Source organism: Salmo salar, chromosome ssa01 (genome assembly GCF_905237065.1).
Source record: "Salmo salar chromosome ssa01, Ssal_v3.1, whole genome shotgun sequence".
In the NCBI taxonomy this organism is placed as follows: domain Eukaryota; kingdom Metazoa; phylum Chordata; class Actinopteri; order Salmoniformes; family Salmonidae; genus Salmo; species Salmo salar.
The window spans coordinates 158,899,898-158,927,479 of NC_059442.1; the positions used below are offsets into that span (position 1 = coordinate 158,899,898).

Here is a 27,582-nt window from a genome sequence, read left to right on the forward strand (position 1 = left end):
GGGGTCATAGGCAGCATTCCTCCTCCTCCAAACATGGTGAGTTGAGTTGATGCCAAAGAGCTCCATTTTGGTCTCATCTGACCACAACACTTTCACCCAGTTGTCCTCTGAATCATTCAGATGTTCATTGGCAAACTTCAGACGGGCATGTATATGTGCTTTCTTGAGCAGGGGGACCTTGCGGGCGCTGCAGGATTTCAGTCCTTCACGGCGTAGTGTGTTACCAATTGTTTTCTTGGTGACTATGGTCCCAGCTGCCTTGAGATCATTGACAAGATACTCCCGTGTAGTTCTGGGCTGATTTCTCACCATTCTCATGATCATTGCAACTCCACGAGGTGAGATCTTGCATGGAGCCCCAGGCCGAGGGAGATTGACAGTTCTTTTGTGTTTCTTCCATATGCGAATAATCGCACCAACTGTTGTCACCTTCTCACCAAGCTGCTTGGCGATGGTCTTGTAGCCCATTCCAGCCTTGTGTAGGTCTACAATCTTGTCCCTGACATCCTTGGAGAGCTCTTTGGTCTTGGCCATGGTGGAGAGTTTGGAATCTGATTGATTGATTGTTTCTGTGGACAGGTGTCTTTTATACAGGTAACAAGCTGAGGTTAGGAGCAGTCCCTTTAAGAGTGTGCTCCTAATCTCAGCTCGTTACCTGTATAAAAGACACCTGGGAGCCAGAAATCTTTCTGATTGAGAGGGGGTCAAATACTTATTTCCCTCATTAAAATGCAAATCAATTTATAACATTTTTGACATGCGTTTTTCTGGATTTTTTTGTTGTTATTCTGTCTCTCACTGTTCAAATAAACCTACCATTAAAATTATAGACTGATCATTTCTTTGTCAGTGGGCATACGAACAAAATCAGCAGGGGATCAAATACTTTTTCCCCCTCACTGTAGATGAAAAGAGCCCTCTGAAAATGGACCTGGATAAATAAGTGTGTTTGGGGAGAGTACCCTCAGATGGGATAGGTGTGTGTGTCTGTGTGTGTGTTCTGAGAGAATCTTTGGGGACGGTCCCCTCAGATAGGAGAGGGGGCCCGCAGAGAGCTGGTGAGGGCTAAGTCGCCGAACACGTTGGCATAGGATTCTTTGAGGAACTGGACGTAGTTCTGCAGACTCCTGTTGATGCTGTCTGACTGCTCCAGACGATCCTTCACATCCTGCAGACGCGACTGGTAACGCCGCTCCACCTGAAGGGGAGCACACACACAGTTATGAAATTATCTCTGATTGTGTGTGTGTGTAAGGTCAGTATTGTCGTGATTCAATGTCTTTGACCACAATAGGTTTAGAGACTATCATAGATTTATAATCAGAGTTTTACACGAGAGATGTGCATTTCTAAAACACTCCCCCACACCTCCTCTTTGCTATGGCGTAGGGTGGTGAGTTCTGTGGCGGTCCTGCTCAACTGTGTCTCTAGGTCCACCACCTTGGACTGGGTGGAGCGCTCTTTGGTGGACGCACGCTCCCGGGTGTTGGACACCTATACACCAGGACAGAGATACTCCATCAGACAGAGCAACGGACTTCTCACCTTGTTACAACAAAGATAAAACATCCTCAGGGAAGAAAACTATTGTCAGAGTATTTTAGCTGATGTCGAGGTGAGATTTTTGTTGTCTGAAAATGACTGCTCCCCAGCCTCCCCCTGTCCCCAGGCAGCCAGGAGCCCCAGACAGACCTGTAGTCGGGCATCTTCTAGAGCCTCCTCCAGCTGGTTGGTCAGGTGGGTGCACTCACGGGACTTCTCCTCCAGACAGAGATGGTTGCTGTGGATGGTCTCCTCCCGCTTGGCGATCACCCCCGCCAGGTCCCTGTTTTGACTGGTGGCCTCCTCCAACTTCCTGTAAGGGAGAGACAGGGTGGGAAGGAGGGAGGGATGGGGGGACAGGGGGGTTAAAGGGAGAGATAGAGGGGAGGGCTGTAAGACCCAGGTATGCTCACACATACATCACACGGTATACATAAACACACACAGAGGGGGGTCACATGTATCCGCCGGGGTCACACACTAACGATGTATGAACTCACTGAACCGTATGTCACTTTGGATATACAGTTGAAGTAGGAAGTTTACATACACCATAGCCAAATACATAAACTTAGTATTTCACAATTCCTGACATTTAATCCTAGTAAAAATTCCCTGTCTTAAGTCAGTTAGGATCACCACTTTATTTTAAGAATGTGAAATGTCAGAATAATAGTAGAGAGAATGATTTATTTCAGCTTTTATTTCTTTCATCACATTCCCAGTGGGTCAGAAGTTTACATACACTCAATTAGTATTTGGTAGCATTGCCTTTAAATTGTTTAACTTGGGTCAAATGTTTTGGGTAGCCTTCCACAAGCTTCCCACAATAAATTGGGTGAATTTTGGCTCATTCCTCCTGACAGAGCTGGTGTAACTGAGTCAGGTTTGTAGGCCTCCTTGCTCGCACCCGCTTTTTCAGTTCTGCCCACAAATTTTCTATAGGATTGAGGTTAGGGCTTTGTGATGGCCACTCCAAAACCTTGACTTTGTTGTCCTTCAGCCATTTTGCCACAACTTTGGAAGTATGCTTGGAGTCGTTGTCCATTTGGAAGACCCATTTGCGACCAAGCTTTAACTTCCTGACTGATGTCTTGATATGTTGCTTCAATATATCCACATCATTTTCCTGCCTCATTATGCCATCTATTATGTGAAGTGCACCAGTCCCTCCTGCAGCAAAGCACCCCCAACAACATGATGCTGCCACACCTGTGCTTCACAGTTGGGATGGTGTTCTTCGGCTTGCAAGCCTCCCCTTTTCCCTCCAAACACAACAATGGCCAAACAGTTGTATTTTTGTTTCATCAGACCAGAGGACATTTCTCCAAAAAGTACAATCTTCGTCCCCATGTGCAGTTGCAAACCGTAGTCTGGTTTTATTATGGTGGTTTTGGAGCAGTGGCTTCTTCCTTGCTGAGCAGCCTTTCAGGTTATGTCGATATTGGACTCGTTTTACTGTGGATATAGATACTTTTGTACCTGTTTCCTCCAGCATCTTCACAAGGTCCTTTGCTGTTGTTCTGGGATTGATTTGCACTTTTCGCACCAAAGTAAGTTCATCTCTAAGAGACAGAACGCGTCTCCTTCCTGAGCGCTATGACGGCTGCGTGGTCCCATGGTGTTTATACTTGCGTACTATTGTTTGTACAGATGAACGTGGTACCTTCAGGCATTTGCAAATTGCTCCCAAGGATGAACCAGACTTGTGGAGGTCTACAATTTTTCTTCTGAGGTCTTGGCTGATTTCTTTTGATTTTTCCATGATGTCAAACAAAGAGGCAGTGAGTTTGAAGGTAGGCCTTGAAATACATCCACAGGTACACCTCCAATTGACTAAAATGATGTCAATTAGCCTATCAGAAGCTTCTAAAGCCATGATATCATTTTCTGGAATCTTCCAAGCTGTTTAAAGGCACAGTTAACTTAGTGTATTTAAACTTCTGACCCACTGGAATTGTGATACAGTGAATTATAAGTGAAATAATCAGTCTGTAAACAATTGTTGGAAAAATGTCCTAACCGACTTGCCAAAACTATAGTTTGTTAACAAGAAAATTGTGGAGTGGTTGAAAAACAAGTTTTAATGACTCCAACCTAAGTGTATGTAAACTTCCGACTTCAACTGTAGTAGTCAGGGGCGCAACTTTGGTGGGGGGGACATACTTTAAAAATTATTTTTATTTTATTGTTTTAGTTGATAAACACTCCAAACAGCCTACCCGACCGCTCGGAGGCGTCCGCATGGTCCTAAAGCACACCCCCCGCCTCGTTTTGTATCACATTCCAATGATAAAACTGGGGGGGGCACAAAAATGCATGTCCCCCCATCCCCAGTGAAAGTTGCACCCCTGATATTAGTTATCATATTACAAACACACACAGGAACATGCACACTGTACACACATACAGACTCATACTGTCCAGTGTGTAATGATATTCATGCGGGTCACTACAAGTGTCAGGCTCTGGAATGGCAGTAACTGTCTGACCTCTCCAGACTCTCCACACGGTGTTGCAGCTGTTTGTTCTCCTCCAACAGGACCGAGTTCTTCACTCTCACCAGCTCCACCTGGGTGCCTTGTTGCTCCACCTAGAGAGAGACACACACACACACACACACACACCATCCATTAATAAACCATTAATAACACCAATAAAGCCACAGTCTGGAAGCATACCATTACGTTTTGTGTGCAGCACACACACCATGCTCAGGTCAGCCAAGGTGGCACACACACCCACACACACACACACTTCCCACCTCCCATACACACACTTTCCACCGCCCCTACACACAAACAAACACCCCCCCCCCACCACACGCACACACACACACACACACCTTCATGCGCAGGTCGGACAGGGCAGTGGTCAGCTCGGTGCTGTGTCTCTCCTGGGCGTGTTCCCTGTCCTGAGCTTCCTCCAGTAGGACCTCGGAGCGCCGCAGTGCCTCAGGAAGAGGCTCCAGCTCTGTCAGCCGGCCCAGCAGCTCCCTACGTACCACCTCCAACTCCCTCTCCATCTGGTCCCGGACATCCCGCGCCTCGCATTCCGTTTGTCCCAGCCTGGCACAGTACCCGTCTGCCTCCGCCCGCATCTTCACCACCTGAGTGATGGGCAATGGGTAGCATTACACAGACGCACTAACACACATAGAGCACGCAGGAACAGTGCACGCACACTAACTCACATAGAGCACGCAGGAACAGTGCACGCACACTAACTCACATAGAGCACGCAGGAACAGTGCACGCACACTAACTCACATAGAGCACGCAGGAACAGTGCACGCACACTAACTCACATAGAGCACGCAGGAACAGTGCACGCACACTAACTCACATAGAGCACGCAGGAACAGTGCACGCACACACACATAGTTATTTATTTAAGCAATAAGGCACAAGGGGGGTGTGGTACAGTTGAAGTCGGAAGTTTGCATACACTTAGGTTGGAGCCATTAAAACTCGTTTTTCCACCACTCCACAAATTTCTTGTTACCAAACTATAGTTTTGGCAAGTCGGTTAGGACACCTACTTTGTACATGACACAAGTAATTTTTCCAACAATTGTTTACAGACAGATTATTTCACTTATAATTCACTGTATCACAATTCCAGTGGGTCAGAAGTTGACTGTGCCTTTAAACAGCATGGAAAATTCCTGAAAATTATGTCAAGGCTTTAGAAGCTTCTGATAGGCGAATTGACATCATTTTAGTCAATTGGAGGTGTACCTGTGGATGTATTTCATGGCCTACCTTCAAACTCAGTGCCTCTTTGCTTGACATCATGGGAAAAATCAAAAGAAATCAGCCAAGACCTCAGAATTCTTTTTTTTGACCTCCACAAGTCTGGTTCATCCTTGGGAGCAATTTCCAAATGCCTGAAGGTACCACGTTCATCTGTACAAACAATAGTACCCAAGTATAAACACCATGGGACCACGCAGCCGTCATACCGCTCAGGAAGGAGGCGCGTTCTGTCTCCTAGAGATGAGCGTACTTTGGTGCGAAAAGTGCAAATCAATCCCAGAACAACAGCAAAGGACCTTGTGAATGTGCTGGAGGAAACAGTTACAAAAGTATCTATATACACAGTAAAACGAGTCCTATATCGACATAACCTGAAAGGCCGCCCAGCAAGCCACTGCTCCAAAACCGCCATAAAAAAGCCCTTAGCTGTGGTATATTGGTAATATAGTACAAATCCCCCGAGGTGCCTTACTGCTATTATGAACTGGTTACCCCGGTAATTAGAGCAGTAAAAATAAATGTTTTGTCATACCCGTGGTATACGGTCTGACCCCGCTTTGCGTCATGCATAAGAACAGCCCTTAGCCGTGGTATATTTGCCATATACCACACCTCCTCGGGCCTTATTGCTTAATTCTCTTTCATTTAGTATATTATTGCATGTTTGTGAGCACTGTATGTGGGTACTACGTGGGCGTATACTTGTGTGTGTGTGTGTACATACCTGGGTCTTATAGCTGTCTACCAGGCTCTCGTATTGCTTCACAGAGGCTTTGACTTGTTGTACCTCTGACTGGGACAGAGCCAGCTTCTCCTCCACAGCAGATAACCTGGCCTGAATGAGGGAAACACACACATATGGCTGTCAGCCTGCAGTACAGAACGGTGTACATGTGTGTACCAGAATAATCTGACCGCAAGTCGGTGTTATGATGCAATGAAGCAATCTATTATCTGGTCAGCTAAATCTATGGATAATGAATTACATTTGTATCTTTGTAATGTACTGAAACCAGAACCAACACGTACTATTTGTTAGGTACCGGGTAGAAATGGGATTCTCGTAAAAGAAGAAAGTAGCACATAATGGATTGGTACAGAAACAGATTAAAGGGGAAGGGAAACACTAGGCTTTAGAACGTCAGCTAACTGTAACATTGCTTAGCTTTACTTCCTAAAGTGTTTACATTCCCCTTTAAAGCCCAATGAAAAATATCCATTCAATGCGATTTCTAGTCCAACTTCCAGACTAAAATGAATCCGTCTCCGGGAAACCGGGCCAAAAATTAAGTGTTGATCCATTGTCGTTATTGACCTTGAGGCTCTGGTTCTGTAGCCTGGCGTGGGTGCCCTCTGTGGTGAGACTATGCAGGCGGTCCAGGAGCCCCTCTCTCTCGGCCCGGCCCTTGTCCTCTCTCCCATGGAGCTGCTGTGTCAGGTCTGACATTCGGCTGCACACACACAGGGTGGAGCAGGATGATAAAAGTTGGATTATGAAGGCTTTATGTCAGCTGGGCTTTATGTTAGACCATGGGGGTTTATACTGTGTATTTAAAGACAGTATTCTTGACATAGCTCATTCTAATATTTCTACTACTGTACATTACATTTTAGTTACTGTTTATAAACACAGCATATTTCTTTATATACTGGATTCTTAATGTAGCTCACTCTAATATATCTACTGTTTTACATATGATTCTTAGACTACACTACATGACCAAAAGTATGTGGACACCGGCTCGTCAAACATATCATTCCAAAATCATGGGCATTAATATGGAGTTGGTCCCCCCTTTGCTGCTACAACAGCCTCCACTCGTCTGGGAAGGCTTTCCACTAGATGTTGGAACATTGCTGCGGGGTCTTGCTTCCATTCAGCCACAAGAGCATTAGTGAGGTTGTGCCCTGATGTTGGCCGATTAGGCCTTGGCTCGTAGTCGACATTCCAATTCCTCCCAAAGGTGTTCGATGGGGCTAAGGTTTGTGCTCTGTACAGGCCAGTCAAGTTCTTCCACACTGATTTCAACAAACCATTTCTGTATGGATCTCACTTTGTGCACGGGGGCATTGTCACCCTGAAACAGGAAAGGGCCTTCCCCAAACTATTGCTACAAAGTTGGAAGCACAGAATCATCTACAATGGCATTGTCATCCTTGTCATAACACTGTTCTCTCTGCTACCACACGGCAAGCGGTATCGGAGCACCAAGTCTAGGTCCAAAAGACTTCTTAACAGCTTTTACCCCCAAGCCATAAGACTCCAGAACAGCTAATCAAATGGCTACCCAGACTATTTGCATTGCCCCCCCTCTTTTAAGCTGCTGCTACTCTCTGTTTATTATCTATGCATAGTCACTTTAACTCTACCTAAAACTGCATTGTTGGTTAAGAGCTTGTAAGTAAGCATTTCACTGTAAGGTCTACACCTGTTGTATTCGGCGCATGTGACAAATAACACTTGATTTGATTTGCTGTAGCATTAAGATTTACCTTCACTGGAACTAAGGAGCCTAGCCCGAACCATGAAAAACAGCCCTGACCCTTATTCCTCCTCCACCAAACTTTACAGTTGGCACTATGCATTAGGACAGGTAACGTTCACTTGGCATCCGCCTAGATTCGTCCGTCGGACTGCCAGATGGTGAAGCGCGATTCATCACTCCAGAGAATGCGTTTCCACTACTCCAGAGTCCAATGAGCTTTACACCACTCCAGCTGACACTTGGCATTGCGCATGGTGATCTTAGGCTTGTGTGCGGCTTCTCGGCCATGGAAACCCATTTCATGAAGCTCCCGACGAACAGTTCTTGTGCCAATGTTACTTCCAGAGGCAATTTGGCACTCGGTAGTGAGTGTTGTAACCAAGGACAGACTATTTTTAAGCGCTATGAGTTTCAGCACTCGGTGGTCCCGTTCTGTGAGCTTGTGTGGCCTACCACTTCACGGCTGAGCCGTTGTTGCTCCTAGACGTTTCCAATTCACAATAACAGCACTTACAGTTGACCGGGGCAGCTCTAGCAGGGCAGAAATTTTACAAACTGACTTGTCGGAAAGGTGTCACATTGAATGTCACTGAGGTCTTCAGTATGGGCCATTCTACTGCCAATGTTTGTATATGGAGATTGCATGGCTGTGTGCTCGATTTTATAAACTTGTCAGCAACATGTGTGGCTGAAATAGTCAAATCCACTAATTTGAAGGGATGTCCACATACTCTTGTATATATTATGTATCTTGTGTAAATTCATCTGGTGTATACAGTATACTGTATATGTATAGATTGCATTTGGATTACTGTTACAGTTCTATTTGGGTTTTAAATTAATTTGTTCAGAAATTCTTGATTAGTTTTTTGGTTGTGGATTATCTGTGTACTTCTTTGACATTTCACTGCATTGTTAGGAGCTAGTAACATAGTGTCACGGGCGTCGTAAGGATTGGACCAAAATGCAGCGGGAATATGTATACTCATCTACTTTTTTATTGAAGAAGGAAAACAAGAATAAACACGTATACAAAAACAACGAAACAGTCCTGTAAGGCTACTAGGCTATACAAAGAACAACTACCCACAAAAAACCCATGAAAAACACCCCTACTAAATAGGACCTTCAATTAGAGGCAACGAGGAACAGCCGCCTCCAATTGAAGGTCAAAACAATAAACTAGACATAGAAATAGAAAAACTAGAAAATAGAACATAGAAATACAAAACATAGAACACAACCCAAAAACCCTGACAACACAAAACAAACACACCCCTGCCACGTCCTGACCAAACTACAATAACAAATAACCCCTTATACTGGTCAGGACGTGACACATAGGCATGCTACTGCATTGTTAGGAGCTAGTAACATAGGCATTTCACTACATTCCCTATAAGATCTGCTAAATGGTGTACGTGACCAATGACTTTGATTTGACATTTCACATATTCATGATTGTGCTTGATTCTGTGTTCCCTCTTATTCTGAGAGAAGGTGGTCAATCAACTGAAGCATCTCTCTCTTTCTCTCACCTGTTGAGGACTGAGACCTCCATCTCTAGCTGAGTCTTGTCCTTCATTTCCTGGGCGTGGCGACCACGGCAGTTCTCTGCTGCTGATAGGGCCTCTGCCATCTGGTTCTCCTGTGAAGTCAACAATATCATCCAATAGATTTTAACATTATTTAAGCCGGGCCCTGGAGAGCTACACGGTACATCAGGCTGTTGTTCTAGCCCATTACTAACAAAGGTTGACTAATCATCAAGCTATTCTTCTGTGGGATATCTTGTTCCTAAGCACTGATTCAAGGTCAGTTTTTTTATAAAGATTAGACACAGTTAGTCCACCTTCTCCCCCCCTTCACCTACCACATCCAGTAGCTGGGTGCTGAGCTGCCGGGCGGTATCTTCGCTGTGTTCAGCCCGGTGTTTCTGGGCCCGTGTGGCCCTCTTCAGGTCCTCTTTGTCGGCCTCCGCCTGAAGTTTCACACCCCGCAACTGCTCCAGCAGGTGACCCATCTCTCCCTGCTGCTGACTGGCCGCCCGCTCCAGGTTCTTGACAAATCCGAAAGCAGAGGATGAAAAAAAACATACAGGAAGAAATTTTGTCTGCAGAAGAAAAAATATTTGTAGTGGGAATGATCTTTTCACTTTTCTTTTGCAATAAGGCATAGGCAGTATGTAAATACAGCAAAATGAAGCTGCTCCAGAGCAAGATGAATTGCGTACGAAACAGAATCCACGCAACAAACATGTCACTCTACTCTACCTTGATTTGCACAGCAAGGCGGTTGTTGTCAGCCTCTTTGCTGCGTAACTGGCTCTGCAAGTGGGCCCGAGTAGACTCCAGCACTTTAGACAGTTCGCCTGTGGTTTTAGCATTCTCCTGGAACATCAACAGACAGAAAATACATGATCATAATCATTCAAATAATGATATATTTGATGAACACGCTGCGAGTGTGTGAGACACATTACTGCCTCTGTACTTCACCTTCTCTGTGTCCAGAAGCGTAGTCAGTTGCTTCACCTCCCGCTCCTTCTCTTGGAGTTTCACCACAATATTCTGTGTGATGACATTGCATGGTTATAATATGCTTATAGTGTAATGTATGCTTTACGAATGACACAGACATTAACTTCAGTAGAACCTTCCTCTATACATCAACTGCCCCAAGAGCACAAACCATTTTGAAGAGGACATTTTGGTGATTCGTAATTCAAGGAATATTTTGCTGACAGACAGTGGCTTATTCAAAGAAACACACCGAGTTTTCTGCCTCTGTGTCTGTCAGCCTCTTCAGAAGTACATCTTTCTGTTCTGACATCCTCGTGGATTCCAGCTGTTCAAAAAACAAATAAGAAAAACAGCCACCACAACAGGTAAAAGTGCAGTTATAAGAGGGCCTTATTTCGGGCCACAACATGAGATTGTGAGTTGTAATTGGCTTGCTGCCTCATCCTGCTTCTGAAAGTCATTGGTTCCTCATCTTGTCAGCATTTTCACCTTCCTGGAAGTTGTTGAAACTTAGGGTTCAAGTAGGGTTAGGGTTCAGGGTAAGTAAAGTATCTTTGCTAATCATGTTGTGGCCCTAAATCAAGGCATGTTATAGCTAAAAGTAAGTTCTACTCTACTGCAGGCCAATCTGACCTCTACTGTCCTGAAGCGTGTACCGGTACCTCACGTCCATGCTGTTCCCTCAGTAGGTGGCGCAGCGTGCGGTTGGTGGCCTCAAACGTCTCCAGTTTCTGGAGCAGCAGCTCCTTCTGACGCGCCAGGAGGGAAGACTCAGTCCCAGACATCCTCTTTTCCAACCAAATGAAAGAATTTCATATTTCAACACCTATATTATATCTTGAGGTTGCACCTACCATATGCATTTTGAAAACCTATATTGGTTTCTTAGCATAGTTGGGGTCAATTCCATTTCAATTCAGTCAACTGAGGAAGTTAACTAATATCCCCTCTGAAAATAACAAATAGTCTGAATTGGCATGTCAATCCATCCCCTGAATTGAAATTGTGCTGAACCCCCTAACCCTGTCTGTTATCACTCACGCTGGTGCTGACACTCCTCATCTTAGTGACGGTCTCTCTGAGGGCTGACACCTGTATTGCAGCCTCTGTCCCATCTATCTCAGCCTCCATCAACTTCCTGAGCAGAGTGTCCTTCTCCAGCTGCATCGACTCCATAGACCTCTCTAGTCTGGACAGGTGTGTAGGAAGACATCGTATGAGAGGCAGAGGAATGGCAGATTGTGAATATGGGACACAAAAAGTAAAGATTGTTGTATTATAAACTGGGTGGTTTGAGCCCTGAATGCTGTATACCAGACTGTATACCACATGTATTTTTACTGCTCTAATTACGTTGGTTAACAGTTTATAATAGAAATAATGCATCTTGGGGGTTTGTGGTATATGGCTAATGGTTCTACCACACCTCCACGGGCTTTATTGCTTAATTATACACTAAGTGTACAAAACATTAAGAACACCTTCCTAATATTGAGTTGCACCCCCTTTTGCCCTCAGAACAGCCTCAATTCGTCGGGGCATGGACTCTACAAGGTGTCGATGCTGGCCTATGTTGACTCCAATGCTTCCCACAATTGTGTCAAGTTGGCTGGATGTCCTTTGGGTGGTGAACCATTCTTGATACACACGGGAAACTGTTGAGAGTAAAAAACCCAGCAGCGCTGCAGTTGTTGACAGAAACCGCCACGCCTGGCACCTACTACCATACCCCGTTCAAAGTCACTTAAATCTTTTGTCTTGCCCCAAGGCTTAAAAATCCTTCTTTAACCCGTCTCCTCCCCTTCACCTACACTGATTGAAGTGGATTTAACAGGTGACATCAATAAGGGATCATAGCTTTCACCTGGATTCACCTCGTCGGTCTGTCATGGAAAGAGTAAGTGTTCTTAATGTTTTAATTTTACCCTTATTTTACCTGGTAAATTGACTGAGAACACATCATTTAAAATCAAATCTAATTTTATTGGTCACATACACTTGGTTAGCAGATGTTATTGTGAGTGTATTGAAATGCTTATGCTTCTAGATCCGACAGTGCAGCAGTAGCTAACAGGTAATATCTAACAATTCCACAACAAAACCTAATACACACAGTCTAGTAAAGGAATGGGATGAGAATATATAAGTATAAAATATATGGATGAGCAGATGCAATAGATAGTAAAGAATAGATAGTGAAGGATACAGTATACAACATATGAGATGAATAATGCAAGATATGAAAACATTCTTGAAGTGGCATAATTAAAAAGTGACTAGTGTTCCATTTATTAAAGTGGCCAATGATATCAAGTCTGTAGGTAGGCAGCCGTCTCTCTGTGCTAGTGGTGGCTGTTTAACAATCTGATGGCCATGAGATGGAAGCTGTTTTTCAATCTCACTGTCCCAGCTTTGATGCACCTGTACTGACCTCGCCTTCTGGATGGAAGCGGGGTGAACAGGTAGTGGCTTGGGTGGTTGTTGTCCTTGATTATCTTTTTTTCCTTCCTGTGACATCGGGTGCTGTAAGTGTCCTGGAGGGCAGGTAGTTTGCCCCCGGTGATGCGTTGTGCAGACCACACCACCCTCTGTAGAGCCCTGCAGTTGTGGGCGGTGCAGTTGCCGTACCAGGCGGTGATACAGCCCGACAGGATGCTCTCAATTGTGTACCTGTAAAGGTTAGTGAGGGTTTTTGGTGACAAGCCACATTTTTTCAGCCTCCTGAGGTTAAAGAGGCACTGTTGCACCTCCTTCACCACACTAAGTGTGGGTGGACCATTTCAGTTTGTCTGTGATATGTACACTGAGGAACTTAAAAACGTTCCACCTTCTCCTCTGCTGTCCCGTCGATGTGGATAGGGGGGTGCTCCCTTTGCTGTTTCCTGAAGTCCGCGATCATCTCTTTTGTTTTGCTGACATTGAGTGAGAGATTCTTTTCCTGACACCACACTCCGAGGGCCCTCACCTCCTCACTGTAGGCTGTCTCGTTGTTGTTGGTAATGAAGCCTACCACTGTTGTGTCGTCTGCAAACTTGATGATTGAGTTGGAGGCGTGCATGGCCACGCAGTTGTGGGTGAACAGGGAGTACAGGAGAGGGCTGAGAACGCACCCTTGTGGGGCCCTGTGTTGAGGATCCTACCTTCACCACCTGGGGGCAGCTCTTCAGGAAGTCCAGGACCGGGTTTCACAGGGCGGGGTCGAGAACCCAGGGTCTCAAGCTTAATGATGAGTTTGGTGTTGAATGCTGAGCTGTAGTCAATGAACAGCATTCTTACATAGATATTCCTCTTATCCAGATGGGATAGGGCAGTGTGCAGTGTGATGGCGATTGCAATGTCTGTGGACCTATTGGGGCGGTAAGTAAATTGGAGTGGGTCTAGGGTGGCAGGTAAAGTGGAGGTGATATGATCCTTGACTAGTCTCTCAAAGCACTTCAAGATCGAGAGATAGAGAGCCCACAGTCTTTGGTAGCAGGCCGCGTCTGTGGCACTGTATTGTCCTCAAAGCGCGCAAATACGTCTTTTAATTTGTCTGGAAGCAAGATGTCGATGTCCGCGACGGGATTGTTTTTCTTTTTGTAATCTGTGATTGACTGTAGACCCTGCCACATACGTCTCGTGTTTGAGCCGATGAATTGCGACTCCACTTTGTCTCTATACTGACGCTTTGCTTGTTTGAGAGCCACCAGCAATGACCTGGGAAATAGTTACAGGGGATAGGAGGGGGGGATGAATGAGCCAATTGAAAGCTGTGAATGATTAGGTGGCCATGATGGTATGAGGGCCAGATTGGGAATTTCAGCCAGGACACCAGGGCTCATTGTATGACATTATAACAGGCCAGTGATATTTTGCATGGCTCGTGAGTAACTTGTGGCTCTCGATAACTTAACTTTTGGCTCCCGACAATAAATCAGATGTTATATATAAAGAACTACTAAATAGACCTTATTTTATTACAAGGACTATTAATGGGTTAAAGGAGTCTGAGAATCATGGCTCATCATCACAGTCATAACAACTCTGGACAACTCATACCTGCAGGCAACAGGGTATTGAATCCCATCTTCCTGTCTGTCTGCCACTCACTATCTGTTTCCCTCTCTACTTTCTGACTAACACTGTCCATCAAATACAGTACATTTTTAATACAGGGCAAAAATAAGAAAATAAGTTAAAGCTGTAACGTTACGAAAACAAAGTAAATTAAAATAAACTATGGTTTCAAGTGCGTCTGTCTGGTCCATACCTGCTGGTGCAGTCACTCTCGTCCAGCATCTTCTCCATGGAGTGGCGCAGGTGGGAGTTCTCCCTCTCCGTGACCTCCAGCTCATTGGCCACCTCGGCCAGCTCCTTCTCCTGCTCCTCGATGACCTGCTGGGAGGCGCTAAGTTTCTCAGACTGCCGCTCCAGCAGCTGCTCCTTCCTTTGCAGCTCCACCTACACACACACACACACACACACACACACACACACACACACACACACACACACACACACACACACACACACACACACACACACACACACACACACACACACACACACACACACACACACACACACACACACACTTATAAGATGAAATAAATGTTGTATCAAGAGGTAGGGAACTAGGGGAACTTGTGCATCCGGTCCTAAGGAGAATTTTATGGGAGGGACAGACAACACTTTTGAACGTGCTGACCTCAGTCATCAGGCTGTCAATCTTCCTCTCGTACTGGTTGATTCGTCCATGCAGCACTTCCTCTTCCTCTGACGAGAGGTCGGCAAATCGCAGCGGAGAGTGGGAGATCTCGGGCTGAGGTAATGGTGTGATCTCCAGACGATGAGTCGGCCCCTGAGACATGAATAGATTCAGTGACCACAGACTCTGGCAACATTGCTTCTTTTGATCCATTTTATAACATATTGTTGATAGGATAGTCTTGAAATTAGTTATTTTATAAGATACTGCTTTAATAGGTGTATGGATACATTGCATTAGTGGAAATTAAGATAAATAGACAGACAAGATAAAAGGAGTGAATAGCATGTCAGACCTCCCATTTGTAGGAGGCATCCCGAATGGAGGCCTTCCCAGGCGGTATCCACGGCACCCGTGTCTTGACCTTTGCAGTAGGTCGCAGGTTCCCTCCATCGCCCTTAGTCTTACCATAAAAAACAGACAGCATAAAACTCAAGGGAGACACTATGCCTTTACATGTAGTGCATGGTATACAGTATCAAATAGCATAAAAGAAAGGAGTATACATTCAGAGACCCTTGGAAACAGCGTAGAACATATTCTCCATGGTTTTCGTATCAATTCAGCACCTCAGGCCCTGAATCAGAACTGTATTGATAGGAAACTAGGACATCTAATGAACTGTTTCAAATGTGTTCGCCTGAAAAGGTTTTTCCAACCTGTGGTGTCCTGGCAGGGCTCCTACTCTTCTTCACATGCACATGCACAGGCTTAGTCTCATTCACGTGCACATGTAGGAGCGGTGAGATTGATCGGGTTCTCATTGCTTTTTTCTGTAAAAAAAAAGCAGTGTGTCAACTACGCAAAGGCCACAAAACAACTCCCTCATCAACTCAAACTTTCTATTGTGGCCCAGCACTACAACACAGCACTACAACAAAGGGAGGCAGAATCATATGCAATGTCAGAAACAGAGTAAATGGCGCAAAGGAGGCCTTGATAAGGGACAGTTTCCCTGGGTACATCATCAAACACAAACATCAAGGAAATGGGGGCAAGTGTAAACAAACAAGGTGGGGTTTATTCACTGTCAGATGTGATTCTTGTTTAGTAGGAGATTGTCTGTCAATCAAAAGATACATAGTTAGTTAGATAGCCATTATACTAGCAAGCTAGATAGATAAGTAGCTTATGAAATATAGTAGATAAAACATGAAATGGCCTGGTAACGTTAGCTGGCTAGCTATTTGGCTAAACCATTAAGCTAAGACAGAGACTGCGACGTGGAGTATCTACAGTATCTACTGTAGCATTAACATCAGAAGTCACTCACCATGTGAAAACCCAAATATTCCTCGAAATGGTAGATTATGTATATTGTGAAATATATTTTACTTAGCTTGCTAGCATTTCATTCAACAGGCAAAGCTTCCTCTAAAACACCATTCTTCCGGTAGACTAGCATTCTGATAGGTGGTTGGCTGATTCAAAACTTTGCTGGTCTGTGATTGGAGCAAAGAACTGACCTTGGTGTTTTATGGTCCACGTTGTTGATAGCAACGGGTTCCCTGGAAACCGTCCAAGCTTACACAAGTTTGCTTTGGATGGGTGTTTCTCGCTCCTCTCCCGGGGTCATGGTTAGAAGGGTTTATGAGGCAGGTTAGAATAATTAACTTAGCAGGTTAGGATAATTAGGTTAAGGTGAGAAAAAGTGTTAGGGTTAGGTAAAATGCAAAACACATGACCTTTGACCTTAATTTACCAAAGCTGGATTCGTTCTAGCCATGACTATCCTGGCTGCACTCATGATGGTGATGGCAGTAGTTAGGTGGTCCAGTTAAATATGAAAATAGCCTAGATCAGTGGTTCCCAACCTGGGGTACTTGGCCTATCCACAGGGGATACTTAAGAAGACTCATGAGACCATAGGCTTACTTGTAAAATGCCAAATGCGTTTCTATGAGCTTATTTTGGACCTATACTTGTCGCCTGCCTTGAGCATCTCGTCATTATATACAGATCTCTAGACGGATAGACTTTTACGCCTTACGTTAAGTTAAATACACACAGATTTGGTATTTTATTAGGATCCCCATTAGCTGTTGCAAAAGCAGCAGCTACTCTTCCTGTAGTCCACACAAAATATGAAACATGACATAATACAGAACATCAATAGACAAGAACAGCTCAAGGACAGAACTACATAAAAACTTTTTTAAAGCACACGTAGCCTACATATCAATGCAAACACACAAACTATCTAGGTCAAATAGGGGAGAGGGGTTGTGCCGTGAAGTGTTGCTTTATCTAAACCAGGTATGCTGTTTATTTGAGCAATATGAGATGGAACGGCGTTCCATGCAATAATGGCTCAAAATAATACTGTAAGGGTGTACTTCAGGGGCACTCCGGGCAGAGCAAAATTCAGTTGGTGGTACAGTAAGCAAAAAAGGTTGGGAACCACAAGCCTAGATAAGACAGTTGTTGTGAACTAAGTCACTTTTAGGTACAGCCACAAGAATATAATATAATTCTAGAATATAATTCTAGAATGCAGTGTAACTGATAGAAAATAAAATAATACAATATAATAACTTTTTTTTTTTCAGCTGTGGCAAGTGGCTTTCACAGTAGATTATAAAGAAACAGCAACATTCACACATGTTAATGACAGACTATAGTTATGTGATGAAGCTAGAAGGACTGCAAAACTGATCAATATCAGAGTTTCCCAGACCCAATAATGTTTCAGTATTTATAACAATTCCAGATCATCAACGTTGTCTTGTAGATGTCAATGTTTTTTTAATGTATTATTCTTTCTAGGTTTTTTCTTTACTGATGGAGTTTGTACCACTTCCTCCAGCCACCCTGTCAATGTTGAGGTCTGGTTGGTAGGGGACAGTTCCATCAAATTAAATCGGGCTCAGGGTGGCCCTCAAAGTAAACCAATGTTCTAATTGCTGTCAGCTCTACCTTCCGTGGTTTCCACTCATGTCTTGTCCTACTTGTACACGACATTATGGGATGTGTAGCCTATCACCTGGTCCACATGATGTGAGGTTAGTCATGGGTTCTTATAGTAATTTTTCAGCAGTGGTGTCCATCATTGAATTGAAGGAACTGTGGGAACATTTCAATACTAACCAAGGATCAGTGGAAGAGTGTACAGGAGAGAGTCCACTCCTCTTCAATCTGTGCAAGGCACTGTCCAGTACTGCATTCATACTGTAAACAAAGCAAAACTTGTATGCACAATATTCTCCGGTTTAAATCCTACTTATAACAGATACAAACAGGCCACCACAATGTTAATCCACATGTTCTGGTCCTGATTCTAATCACTTATTGTAGGTCTATTGGTCCTTCATATTCATTTTCATTTCTGAAATTACATGTTTTTAATAGGACCATTTTTCACAACTAAACAGGGCAGTCCTACAGACCCCTCAGTCTGTCAAACCTGCCTCTCGCTGTCTCTCTCTCACAAACACACCCAAGGAAGAAGGAGTTTGCGAGTTGTTTCCCGCCAGAGTGTACTCATATACAGATATTTCCTGGAGTCAAAAGTGAAAGTAAACCCCGGGTGTTGCAATCGTGACACGTTGGCACTGAGAAAAGCTTATTTTGGATACCAAAAAGGTACGATGTTTTGTCTCAATAAACACTAAAAGGTTGCATTGTTTTTCTGTATTAAAAAAACTATTATTAGAGGGTGCTTCTGTCAAAGTTTGACCATTTTTTCTACTTGTTCTAAAGTGGTGTGTGTAGTGATCAACCATGGTGATCAGTCCGGCTCAGCTGCTTAACATTATGGAGGATCTGAACTCAGACGAGTTGAAGAGATTTCAGTGGTACCTGACTCAGGGTATGGGGAATGACTATCCTCCCATCCCAAAGAGCTGGCTGGAAAATGGAGACAGGATGGAGACAGTGGATAAGATGGTGCAGAGTTACAGACTGGACGGTGCTGTGAAAATCACTCTGAAGATCCTGAAGAAGATGAACCAGAATAGTCTCGCTGAGAAGTTAAATAAATACATATAGGTATGTAACAGAGTCTTATCTTTTGACTAATATGGGGATATGGGGAGTAATCACTGTGCAGTAATTCTCAATCTAAGAAAGTAATGCATCCCTAGTTGTCTTTTCACATCCTTAACGATGAGGAGCTAGAGAGAAGAGGCTCAGTGGCTCTGCTGACCAAGCTGATGAATAAGGATAAAGCTAAAGGGAGATTCTACCTGGCACTGTCAGAGGACCTGGAGAAGCAGACAACATCCTGAAAGATGACATGCATACAGCAAGATTAAAGGGTTGTTGTTCTGAATTCAACACAAGCCAACCAAGAATGAGCAAGAATATTTTAATTTGCCTTGCCATTTCAAACAAAAGGACATTACTGTATACTAATAAGATGATCCAGCAGGGGTTGTTATAAGACAAACTTAAGACTAACAATATTGTTTGGACCCCAGGAAGAGCAGCAGCTAATTAGGGATCATAATAAATACTAAATTGTATAATGTATGGACAGCAAACACAGTCGAAAATGCATTTCTTTTTTTGCCTTCACATGTACATGGCTGATTGACAAGATTAGGCCTAGTACTGGACTGTTGTGGGCTGTATTGCATGGAAAGATAGCACATTATTTACATTGGTTTGGTTTACAGTACACTGCTCCTAAATATCTAGCTATTCAATGTCACATTTTAAGCACATCTTGTATAATTTTAATACACTTCCTGTTGAGTGTAAAGAAATATCTACAAGACATTAAATTCTGAAAATAATTTGGAGTCATGTGGGACACTCAACTGAGAATATAGGTATCTTTACTTCAAGTATGACTAATTGTACAGCAAATCCTTCGCAACATTTTCTTGATACTTGTGAGCCTAATAAATTCAAAAGGAATACAGTATATGGAAATTCACTGTGCAAAGCCCTTCACAAATATGTCTGCATATTAGTCCAATGCAGCATAAAGTGTGTTATGTCCTTATCTGCTTCTACACTCAACAAATGCATATAATGCTGTTTCACAGTATGACATTTACTTAGCTTCCTTTAAACTGAAAGTACTTGGTAATACTAGTCTATTATCTACACTACCGTTCAAAAGTTTGGAGTCACTTAGAATGTCCTTGCTTTTGAAAGAAAAGCACATTTTTGTCCATTAAAATAACATCAAATTGATCAGAAATACAGTGTAGACATTGTTAACGTTGTAAATAACTATTGTAGCTGGAAACGGAAGATCTGGTCCTTCTTTGGACACTGTGTTAACAAACCTCCAAACGAGCTTCAACGCCATACAACACTCCTTTCGTGGCCTCCAACTTACTTTTAAATGCTAGTAAAAGTAAGTGCATGCTCTTCAACCGATTGCTGCCCGCATCCTCCCGCCCAACTAGCATCACTACTCTGGTAGTGGTACTCTGGTTCTGACCTAGAATATGTGGACAACTACAAATACCTAGGTGTCTGGCTAGACTGTAAACTCTCCTTCCAGACTCACATTAAGCATCTCAAATCCAAAATGAAATCTAGAATCGGCTTCCTATTTCGCAACAAAGCCTCCTTCACTCATGCCACCAAACATACCCTCGTAAAACTGACTATCCTACCGATCCTTGACTTCGAGCGATGTCATTTACAAAATAGCACCCAACACTCTACTCTGGATGTAGTCTATCACAGTGCCATCCGTTTTATCACCAAAGCCCCATATACTACCCACCACTGCGACCTGACCTGCAATCTCTCGTCGGCTGGCCCTCACTACATATCTGTCGCCAAACCCACTGGCTCCAGGTCATCTATAAGTCTTTGGTAGGTAAAGCTCCGCCTTATCTCAGCTCACTGGTCACCATAGCAACACCCACCCGTAGCACGCGCTCCAGCAGGTATATTGCACTGGTCATCCCCAAAGCCAACACTTCCTTTGGCCGCCTTTCCTTCCAGTTCTCTGCTGTCAATGACTGGAACAAATCGCAAAAGCTGGAGTCTTATATCTCCCTCTCTAACTTTAAGCATCAGCTGTCAGCAGCTTACCGATCACTCTACCTGTACACAGCCAATCTGTAAATAGCACACACGACTACCTCATTCCCATATTATTACTTACCCTCTTGCACCCCAGTATCTCCACATCATCATCTGCACATCTATCCCTCCAGTATTAATGCTAAATTGTAATTATTTTTGCCTCTAGGGCCTATTTATTGCCTACCTCCCTACTCTTCTACATTTACACACACTATACATAGATTTTTACATTTTTATTTTGTGTTATTGACTGTACGTTTGTTTATGTGTAACTCTGTGTTGTTTTTGTCGCACTACTTTGCTTTATCTTGGCCAGGTCACAGTTGTAAAGGCCTACCTGGTTAAATAAAGGTGAAATAAAATAAAATAATACTTTTCCTATGGAATATCTACATAGGTGTACAGAGGCCCATTATCAGCAACCACCACTCCTGTGTTCCAATGGTACGTTGTGTTAGCTAATCCAAGTTTATAATTTTAAATGGCTAATTGATCATTAGAAAACCCTTTTGCAATTATGTTAGCACAGCTGAAAACTGTTGTGCTAATTAAAGAAGCAATAAAACTAGATTAGTTGAGTATCTGGAGCATCAGCATTTGTGGGTTCGATTACAGGCTCAAAATGGCCAGAAACAAATCATTTTCTTCTGAAACTCGTCAGTCTATTCTTGTTCTGAGAAATGAAGGCAATTCCATGCGAGAAATTGCCAAGAAACTGAGGATCTCGTACAACGCTGTGTACTACTCCCTTCACAGAACACCGCAAACTGGCTCTAACCAGAATAGAAAGAGGAGTGTGAGGCCCTTGTGCACAACTGAGCAAGAGGACAAGTACATTAGAGTGTCTAGTTTGAGAAACAGATACCTCACAAGTCCTCAACTGGCAGCTTCATTAAATAGTACCTGCAAAACACCAGTCTCACGTCAACAGTGACGAGGCGACTCCGGGATGCTGGCCTTCTATGCAGAGTTGCAAAGAAAAAGCCATATCTCAGACTGGCCAATAAAAAGAAAAGATGGTTTAAAGAACACAGACACTGGACAGAGGAACTCTGTATTTTTTATCAATTTGATGTTATTTTAATGGACAAAAAAAAGTGCTTTTCTTTCAAAAACAAGGAGATTTCTAAGTGACGGTTGTGTATGTTAGTCATTATGATTCTTACTACCAAAACAGCAACAACAAAAAAATCTATAACCGCATTATCCAATGTTCTTGTGATATGAAATGAATAGTTGAAATGACATAGTAATAACATTGAATACAAGTCAATTGACTTACATTTCCTCTAATCAGGGTATTTTATCATCTAGCTTGTCAAATGTGTGGTTCTGTTTACTATGGCAGACATGTACAGTAATATAGATTAATGAGTCCTGGTTCCAGGACATAGTTTCATGGGGACAAATTCCATAATCCTAAAATGCTATGCAAGTCTTATTGACGACATGTGGCACTCATGTCCAATTGAGTGGTGGAAATCCAGTGACAGGGTTTGTCCTCTCCAATGGCAACTGCTGTGGAATGGATGCTTGAAGTCACTCTGTCGTCCACAGTGCCTCCTAGAGGTAACTCATAACAGTACCTTTCTTTCCAACCTGATGTGGCTCCAGTGCATAGAACCTGATCACGATCCTGGAGAATACAAGTTAACCTATAATAAGATTCATGTAATGCAAATCATATACACAAAAATCATGTTTATATAATTAAAATCTACTAAATGCAATATTATATTCATGCAATATCAAATGAAATCCAGTATATAGTAAATACATATTTGACATTTATATTCCCTTTGAATGATGCTGTTGCAAGGCAGTGGAGCACCTTACTTACAAGCCTTAGGCTATAATCAACAACTTATTGTATTAGTAGCCTGGCCCTAAACTACACATCTGCACTGTCTATAAATCCAGAAACACCATGGCATAACAGATAAGAAACTTGCCAGAGAAGTCAATGTTGAATTGTGCTCTAAAGAGGTTGCAGGATAGAGGAACTGGCCATAACTGAGTTGAGTTGGACACTCCCACTTTCAATATCAGAGGAGGTATCACATGACATGGCCTTTATCCACAGCAAGCTCCTTATCGTCTGCAAATGAAAACTAATGATTTGTAGCATATTACACACATAATCAGCTACTAACCTGTCCTCAGTAAGACCAAGTTCTCCAATAAGAAAAGGTAAGATATTGGCACTGTGTTCCTTGTTCTTCTCAGCTGTGTCAGTGACACCGATGGCGGACACAGACAGTATGACGCACGGAGCGCAAGTTCCACACATGAGCATTGGCAGTCCAGGTTTCACCACCACTATCATTCTCTACATTAAAAAAAGACAACATAAATACACACACGAGCACAACCTAGCTAAGCTACAGTGAACTGCAATCTCAATAGAGAATGTGTTGTATTGGTGATATTGTGTAACCTCTGCTCTTTAGCTGCAGTGAGGCAACTTCACTTAGTAGCGTTATTAACTATAGTAACGCGGTGAACCAGAGCTACCTACTCACCTCTTCGGGTTTGCCTAGAACAGCAGCTGTTTTGGACCCTAGCTTTTTCAAGAAATCCTCAGAAAACTTACTAGCAGGTAAGTTACTTTCCAAATCAATGAACGGCATGATGATTTTGTAAAGAGACCCGTTCTGTCAGATGAGATGGCTATAGGGGTCAGTTTACTGCGAGTGTTCACTTTTTTCGAGAAAGCGATTGCACTTCTCTTCTGCCCATTGGTCCGTAGAGAAACGCCTCATGAGCTCACGAGGCGTTTCTCTACGGACCAATGTCATGAGGCGTTTCTCTACGGACCAATGTCATGAGGCGTTTCTCTACGGACCAATGTCATGAGGCGTTTCTCTACGGACCAATGCGCAGAAAAGAAGTCTGTTCCCACGCAGGCTCATATGCAATTTTCACGATATATTTGATAGCAACCGATAGCATGAAATCCTAATCAATTGTGGACATTTGCTCTCCTTTATGAATTTTGACATTAAAGCTGCAAAATGTTGCAACCCAACCAAATTTACATTGAAATGTGTGTTACAGATCTGTCATTCACATTGAAAGCAAGTTTAAGAAGCAGTAGATATGTTTTATGTGTTCTATTTCTATGCTTCCCCTTCTTAAGTTTCAGTTTTTCTTCTGTTACTTTGGGTTTTGTACACCAGCTTCAAACAGCTGAAAACACAATATTTATGGTTATGGAAAATATACACTGCTCAAGAAAATAAAGGGAACACTTAAACAACACAATGTAACTCCAAGTCAATCACACTTCTGTGAAATCAAACTGTCCACTTAGGAAGCAACACTGATTGACAATAAATTTCACATGCTGTTGTGCAAATGGAATAGACAACAGGTGGAAATTATAGGCAATTAGCAAGACACCCCCAATAAAGGAGTGGTTCTGCAGGTGGGGACCACAGACCACTTCTCAGTTCCTATGCTTCCTGGCTGATGTTTTGGTCACTTTTGAATGCTGGCGGTGCTTTCACTCTAGTGGTAGCATGAGACGGAGTCTACAACCCACACAAGTGGCTCAGGTAGTGCAGCTCATCCAGGATGGCACATCAATGCGAGCTGTGGCAAGAAGGTTTGCTGTGTCTGTCAGCGTAGTGTCCAGAGCATGGAGGCGCTACCAGGAGACAGGCCAGTACATCAGGAGACGTGGAGGAGGCCGTAGGAGGGCAACAACCCAGCAGCAGGACCGCTACCTCCGCCTTTGTGCAAGGAGGAGCAGGAGAAGCACTGCCAGAGCCCTGCAAAATGACCTCCAGCAGGCCACAAATGTGCATGTGTCTGCTCAAACGGTCAGAAACAGACTCCATGAGGGTGGTATGAGGGCCCGACATCCACAGGTGGGGGTTGTGCTTACAGCCCAACACCGTGCAGGACGTTTGGCATTTGCCAGAGAACACCAAGATTGGCAAATTTGCCACTGGCGCCCTGTGCTCTTCACAGATGAAAGCAGGTTCACACTGAGCACGTGACAGACGTGAGAGAGTCTGGAGACGCCGTGGAGAACGTTCTCCTGCCTGCAACATCCTCCAGCATGACCGGTTTGGCGGTGGGTCAGTCATGGTGTGGGGTGGCATTTCTTTGGGGGGCCGCACAGCCCTCCATGTGCTCGCCAGAGGTAGCCTGACTGCCATTAGGTACCGAGATGAGATCCTCAGACCCCTTGTGAGACCATATGCTGGTGCGGTTGGCCCTGGGTTCCTCCAAATGCAAGACAATGCTAGACCTCATGTGGCTGGAGTGTGTCAGCAGTTCCTGCAAGAGGAAGGCATTGATGCTATGGACTGGCCCGCCCGTTCCCCAGACCTGAATCCAATTGAGCACATCTGGGACATCATGTCTCGCTCCATCCACCAACGCCACGTTGCACCACAGACTGTCCAGGAGTTGGTGGATGCTTTAGTCCAGGTCTGGGAGGAGATCCCTCAGGAGACCATCCGCCACCTCATCAGGAGCATGCCCAGGCGTTGTAGGGAGGTCATACAGGCACGTGGAGGCCACACACACTACTGAGCCTCATTTTGACTTGTTTTAAGGACATTACATCAAAGTTGGATCAGCCTGTAGTGTGGTTTTCCACTTTAATTTTGAGTGTGACTCCAAATACAGACCTCCATGGGTTGATAAATTGGATTTCCATTGATTATTTTTGTGTGATTTTGTTGTCAGCACATTCAACTATGTAAAGAAAAAAGTATTTAATAAGATTATTTCTTTCATTCAGATCTAGGATGTGTTGTTTAAGTGTTCCCTTTATTTTTTTGAGCAGTATATATTCACAGTTGTTTATATGGTACAATTACTCTCTACACTGTACTTGCTTGTTTTGTCACATCAACATAATTTTTGCAACCAGAAAGTGGTGGAGCGATTTCTGCATAGTGCATCTATAAATTGTGTTCTTTTATTATAGGATTTATTACCTTGTCTTTTTTTACCAACTGTTGTGATAATTTTATTTGTATTGTCTTATTGTCTATTGATTGACTCTGCTACTTTACATTTATTCTGCAGTTGAGAAAGAGCTGCAAGTAATACTTTCATTGTACTATTTACACATTGTACTATTTACCTGTGCACGTGACAAGTAAACGTTGATTTTATTCTATACTTTATTCAAATATAATATTATTTGTGCAGAATAGTGCTGAGCGATTAAACATCACATTTTTTTGTGAGCCCAACGTGCAGTTTCTCTGGGGGTGCGTTCGTAAATTCACTCTGACTATCTATTCCGATTTCAGAGTGCTCTCGTCGGAGTGTGCCAGAGTGCAGAATAACTGATGAATTTACGAGACGCGCAACACACGTTGAATATGACCTGTGTCAGTAAAGGTCGTCAAAAAACGTAATTAAATTGTTGCCAGCAGCACAGTTACAGTCACTAACGCTCTAGATAACATGAAAACAGCCTAACCAGTTCTGCTAGGAGGAGAAAAATGGGGTGTTCTTATGTATGTCTGAAGGGAGTTGTAGTTTTAATTAAACATATTCAACCTAGTTCAGGTCAGAAACGTGGTAATTAACTACAATCCCACAATCCACTGCGCCATTTCCCCCGAGGTTTCACTCTCGCCAAAATAAGCCAAATGCGTTTCTATGAGCTTATTTTGGACCTATACTTGTCGCCTGCCTTGAGCATCTCGTCATTATATACAGATCTCTAGACGGATAGACTTTTACGCCTTACGTTAAGTTAAATACACACAGATTTGGTATTTTATTAGGATCCCCATTAGCTGTTGCAAAAGCAGCAGCTACTCTTCCTGTAGTCCACACAAAATATGAAACATGACATAATACAGAACATCAATAGACAAGAACAGCTCAAGGACAGAACTACATAAAAACTTTTTTAAAGCACACGTAGCCTACATATCAATGCAAACACACAAACTATTTAGGTCAAATAGGGGAGAGGGGTTGTGCCGTGAAGTGTTGCTTTATCTAAACCAGGTATGCTGTTTATTTGAGCAATATGAGATGGAACGGCGTTCCATGCAATAATGGCTCAAAATAATACTGTACGCTTTCTTGAATTTGTTCTGGATTTGGGGACTGTGAAAAGTCATGTCTGGTGGGGTAAGTGTTCATCAGAGCTGTGTGTAAGTTAACTATGCAAACAATTTGGAATTTTCAACACATTGTTTCTTATGAAAAGAAGAAGTGATGCAGTCAGTCTCACCTCAACTCTTAGCCAAGAGAGACTGGCATGCATAGTATTCAAGATGGTGAGTTCAAGATGGCGCCGATAGAGATGGCAGCTTTGCTTCAAGTCCTTAGGAAACTGCAGTATTTCGTTTTTTTATGTATTATTTCTTACACTGTTAGCCCAGAAAATCTTAAGTGTTAATACATACAGCCGGGAAGAGCTATTGGATATCAGAAAGATGTCAACTTACCAGCACAACCAGCACTACAAAAAGGAATACGACTTTCCCAAAGCGGATCCTTTGTCTACACCTCCTAGGGCATTTGAACTGATTCCAGAGGCAGACCCA

General features: G+C 43.4%; 2 protein-coding genes and 1 long non-coding RNA gene across 4 annotated transcripts; 1 reads left to right on the forward strand and 2 right to left on the reverse strand.

The window, feature by feature from the left end:
- Window positions 1-824: 824 nt before the first annotated feature.
- LOC106570505 (outer dense fiber protein 2) lies at window positions 825-17,123 on the reverse strand. 2 transcript variants are annotated; one of them, XM_014142922.2, is made up of 19 exons: window positions 16,522-17,123; window positions 15,715-15,828; window positions 15,351-15,458; window positions 14,996-15,148; window positions 14,558-14,748; window positions 11,350-11,497; window positions 10,971-11,096; window positions 10,559-10,633; window positions 10,285-10,356; window positions 10,060-10,176; window positions 9,660-9,845; window positions 9,325-9,434; window positions 6,616-6,751; window positions 6,025-6,135; window positions 4,388-4,651; window positions 4,035-4,135; window positions 1,693-1,855; window positions 1,369-1,494; window positions 825-1,198 (listed from the first exon to the last, which is right to left on the reverse strand). In XM_014142922.2, the coding sequence occupies exons 2-19, from the start codon at window positions 15,817-15,819 to the stop codon at window positions 1,028-1,030; spliced, it is 2,463 nt and encodes an 820-aa protein (XP_013998397.2). In that variant the 5' UTR covers window positions 15,820-15,828; window positions 16,522-17,123; the 3' UTR covers window positions 825-1,027. The 2 variants fall into 2 exon arrangements, with proteins under 2 accessions (XP_013998397.2, XP_013998389.2); XM_014142914.2 differs by lacking the exon at window positions 16,522-17,123 and adding an exon at window positions 16,329-16,481.
- Window positions 17,124-18,750: 1,627 nt separating this feature from the next.
- LOC106570511 (uncharacterized) lies at window positions 18,751-19,919 on the forward strand. The gene is made up of 2 exons (XR_006758569.1): window positions 18,751-19,042; window positions 19,165-19,919. It is a non-coding gene; the product is annotated as an uncharacterized lncRNA (long non-coding RNA).
- Window positions 19,920-22,104: 2,185 nt separating this feature from the next.
- LOC106570496 (D-dopachrome decarboxylase-A) lies at window positions 22,105-23,807 on the reverse strand. Its single transcript, XM_014142903.2, has 3 exons — window positions 23,572-23,807; window positions 23,203-23,378; window positions 22,105-22,685 (listed from the first exon to the last, which is right to left on the reverse strand). Exons 1-3 carry the CDS (start codon window positions 23,677-23,679, stop codon window positions 22,613-22,615), a joined length of 357 nt encoding a protein of 118 aa, XP_013998378.1. The 5' UTR covers window positions 23,680-23,807; the 3' UTR covers window positions 22,105-22,612.
- Window positions 23,808-27,582: the final 3,775 nt, after the last annotated feature.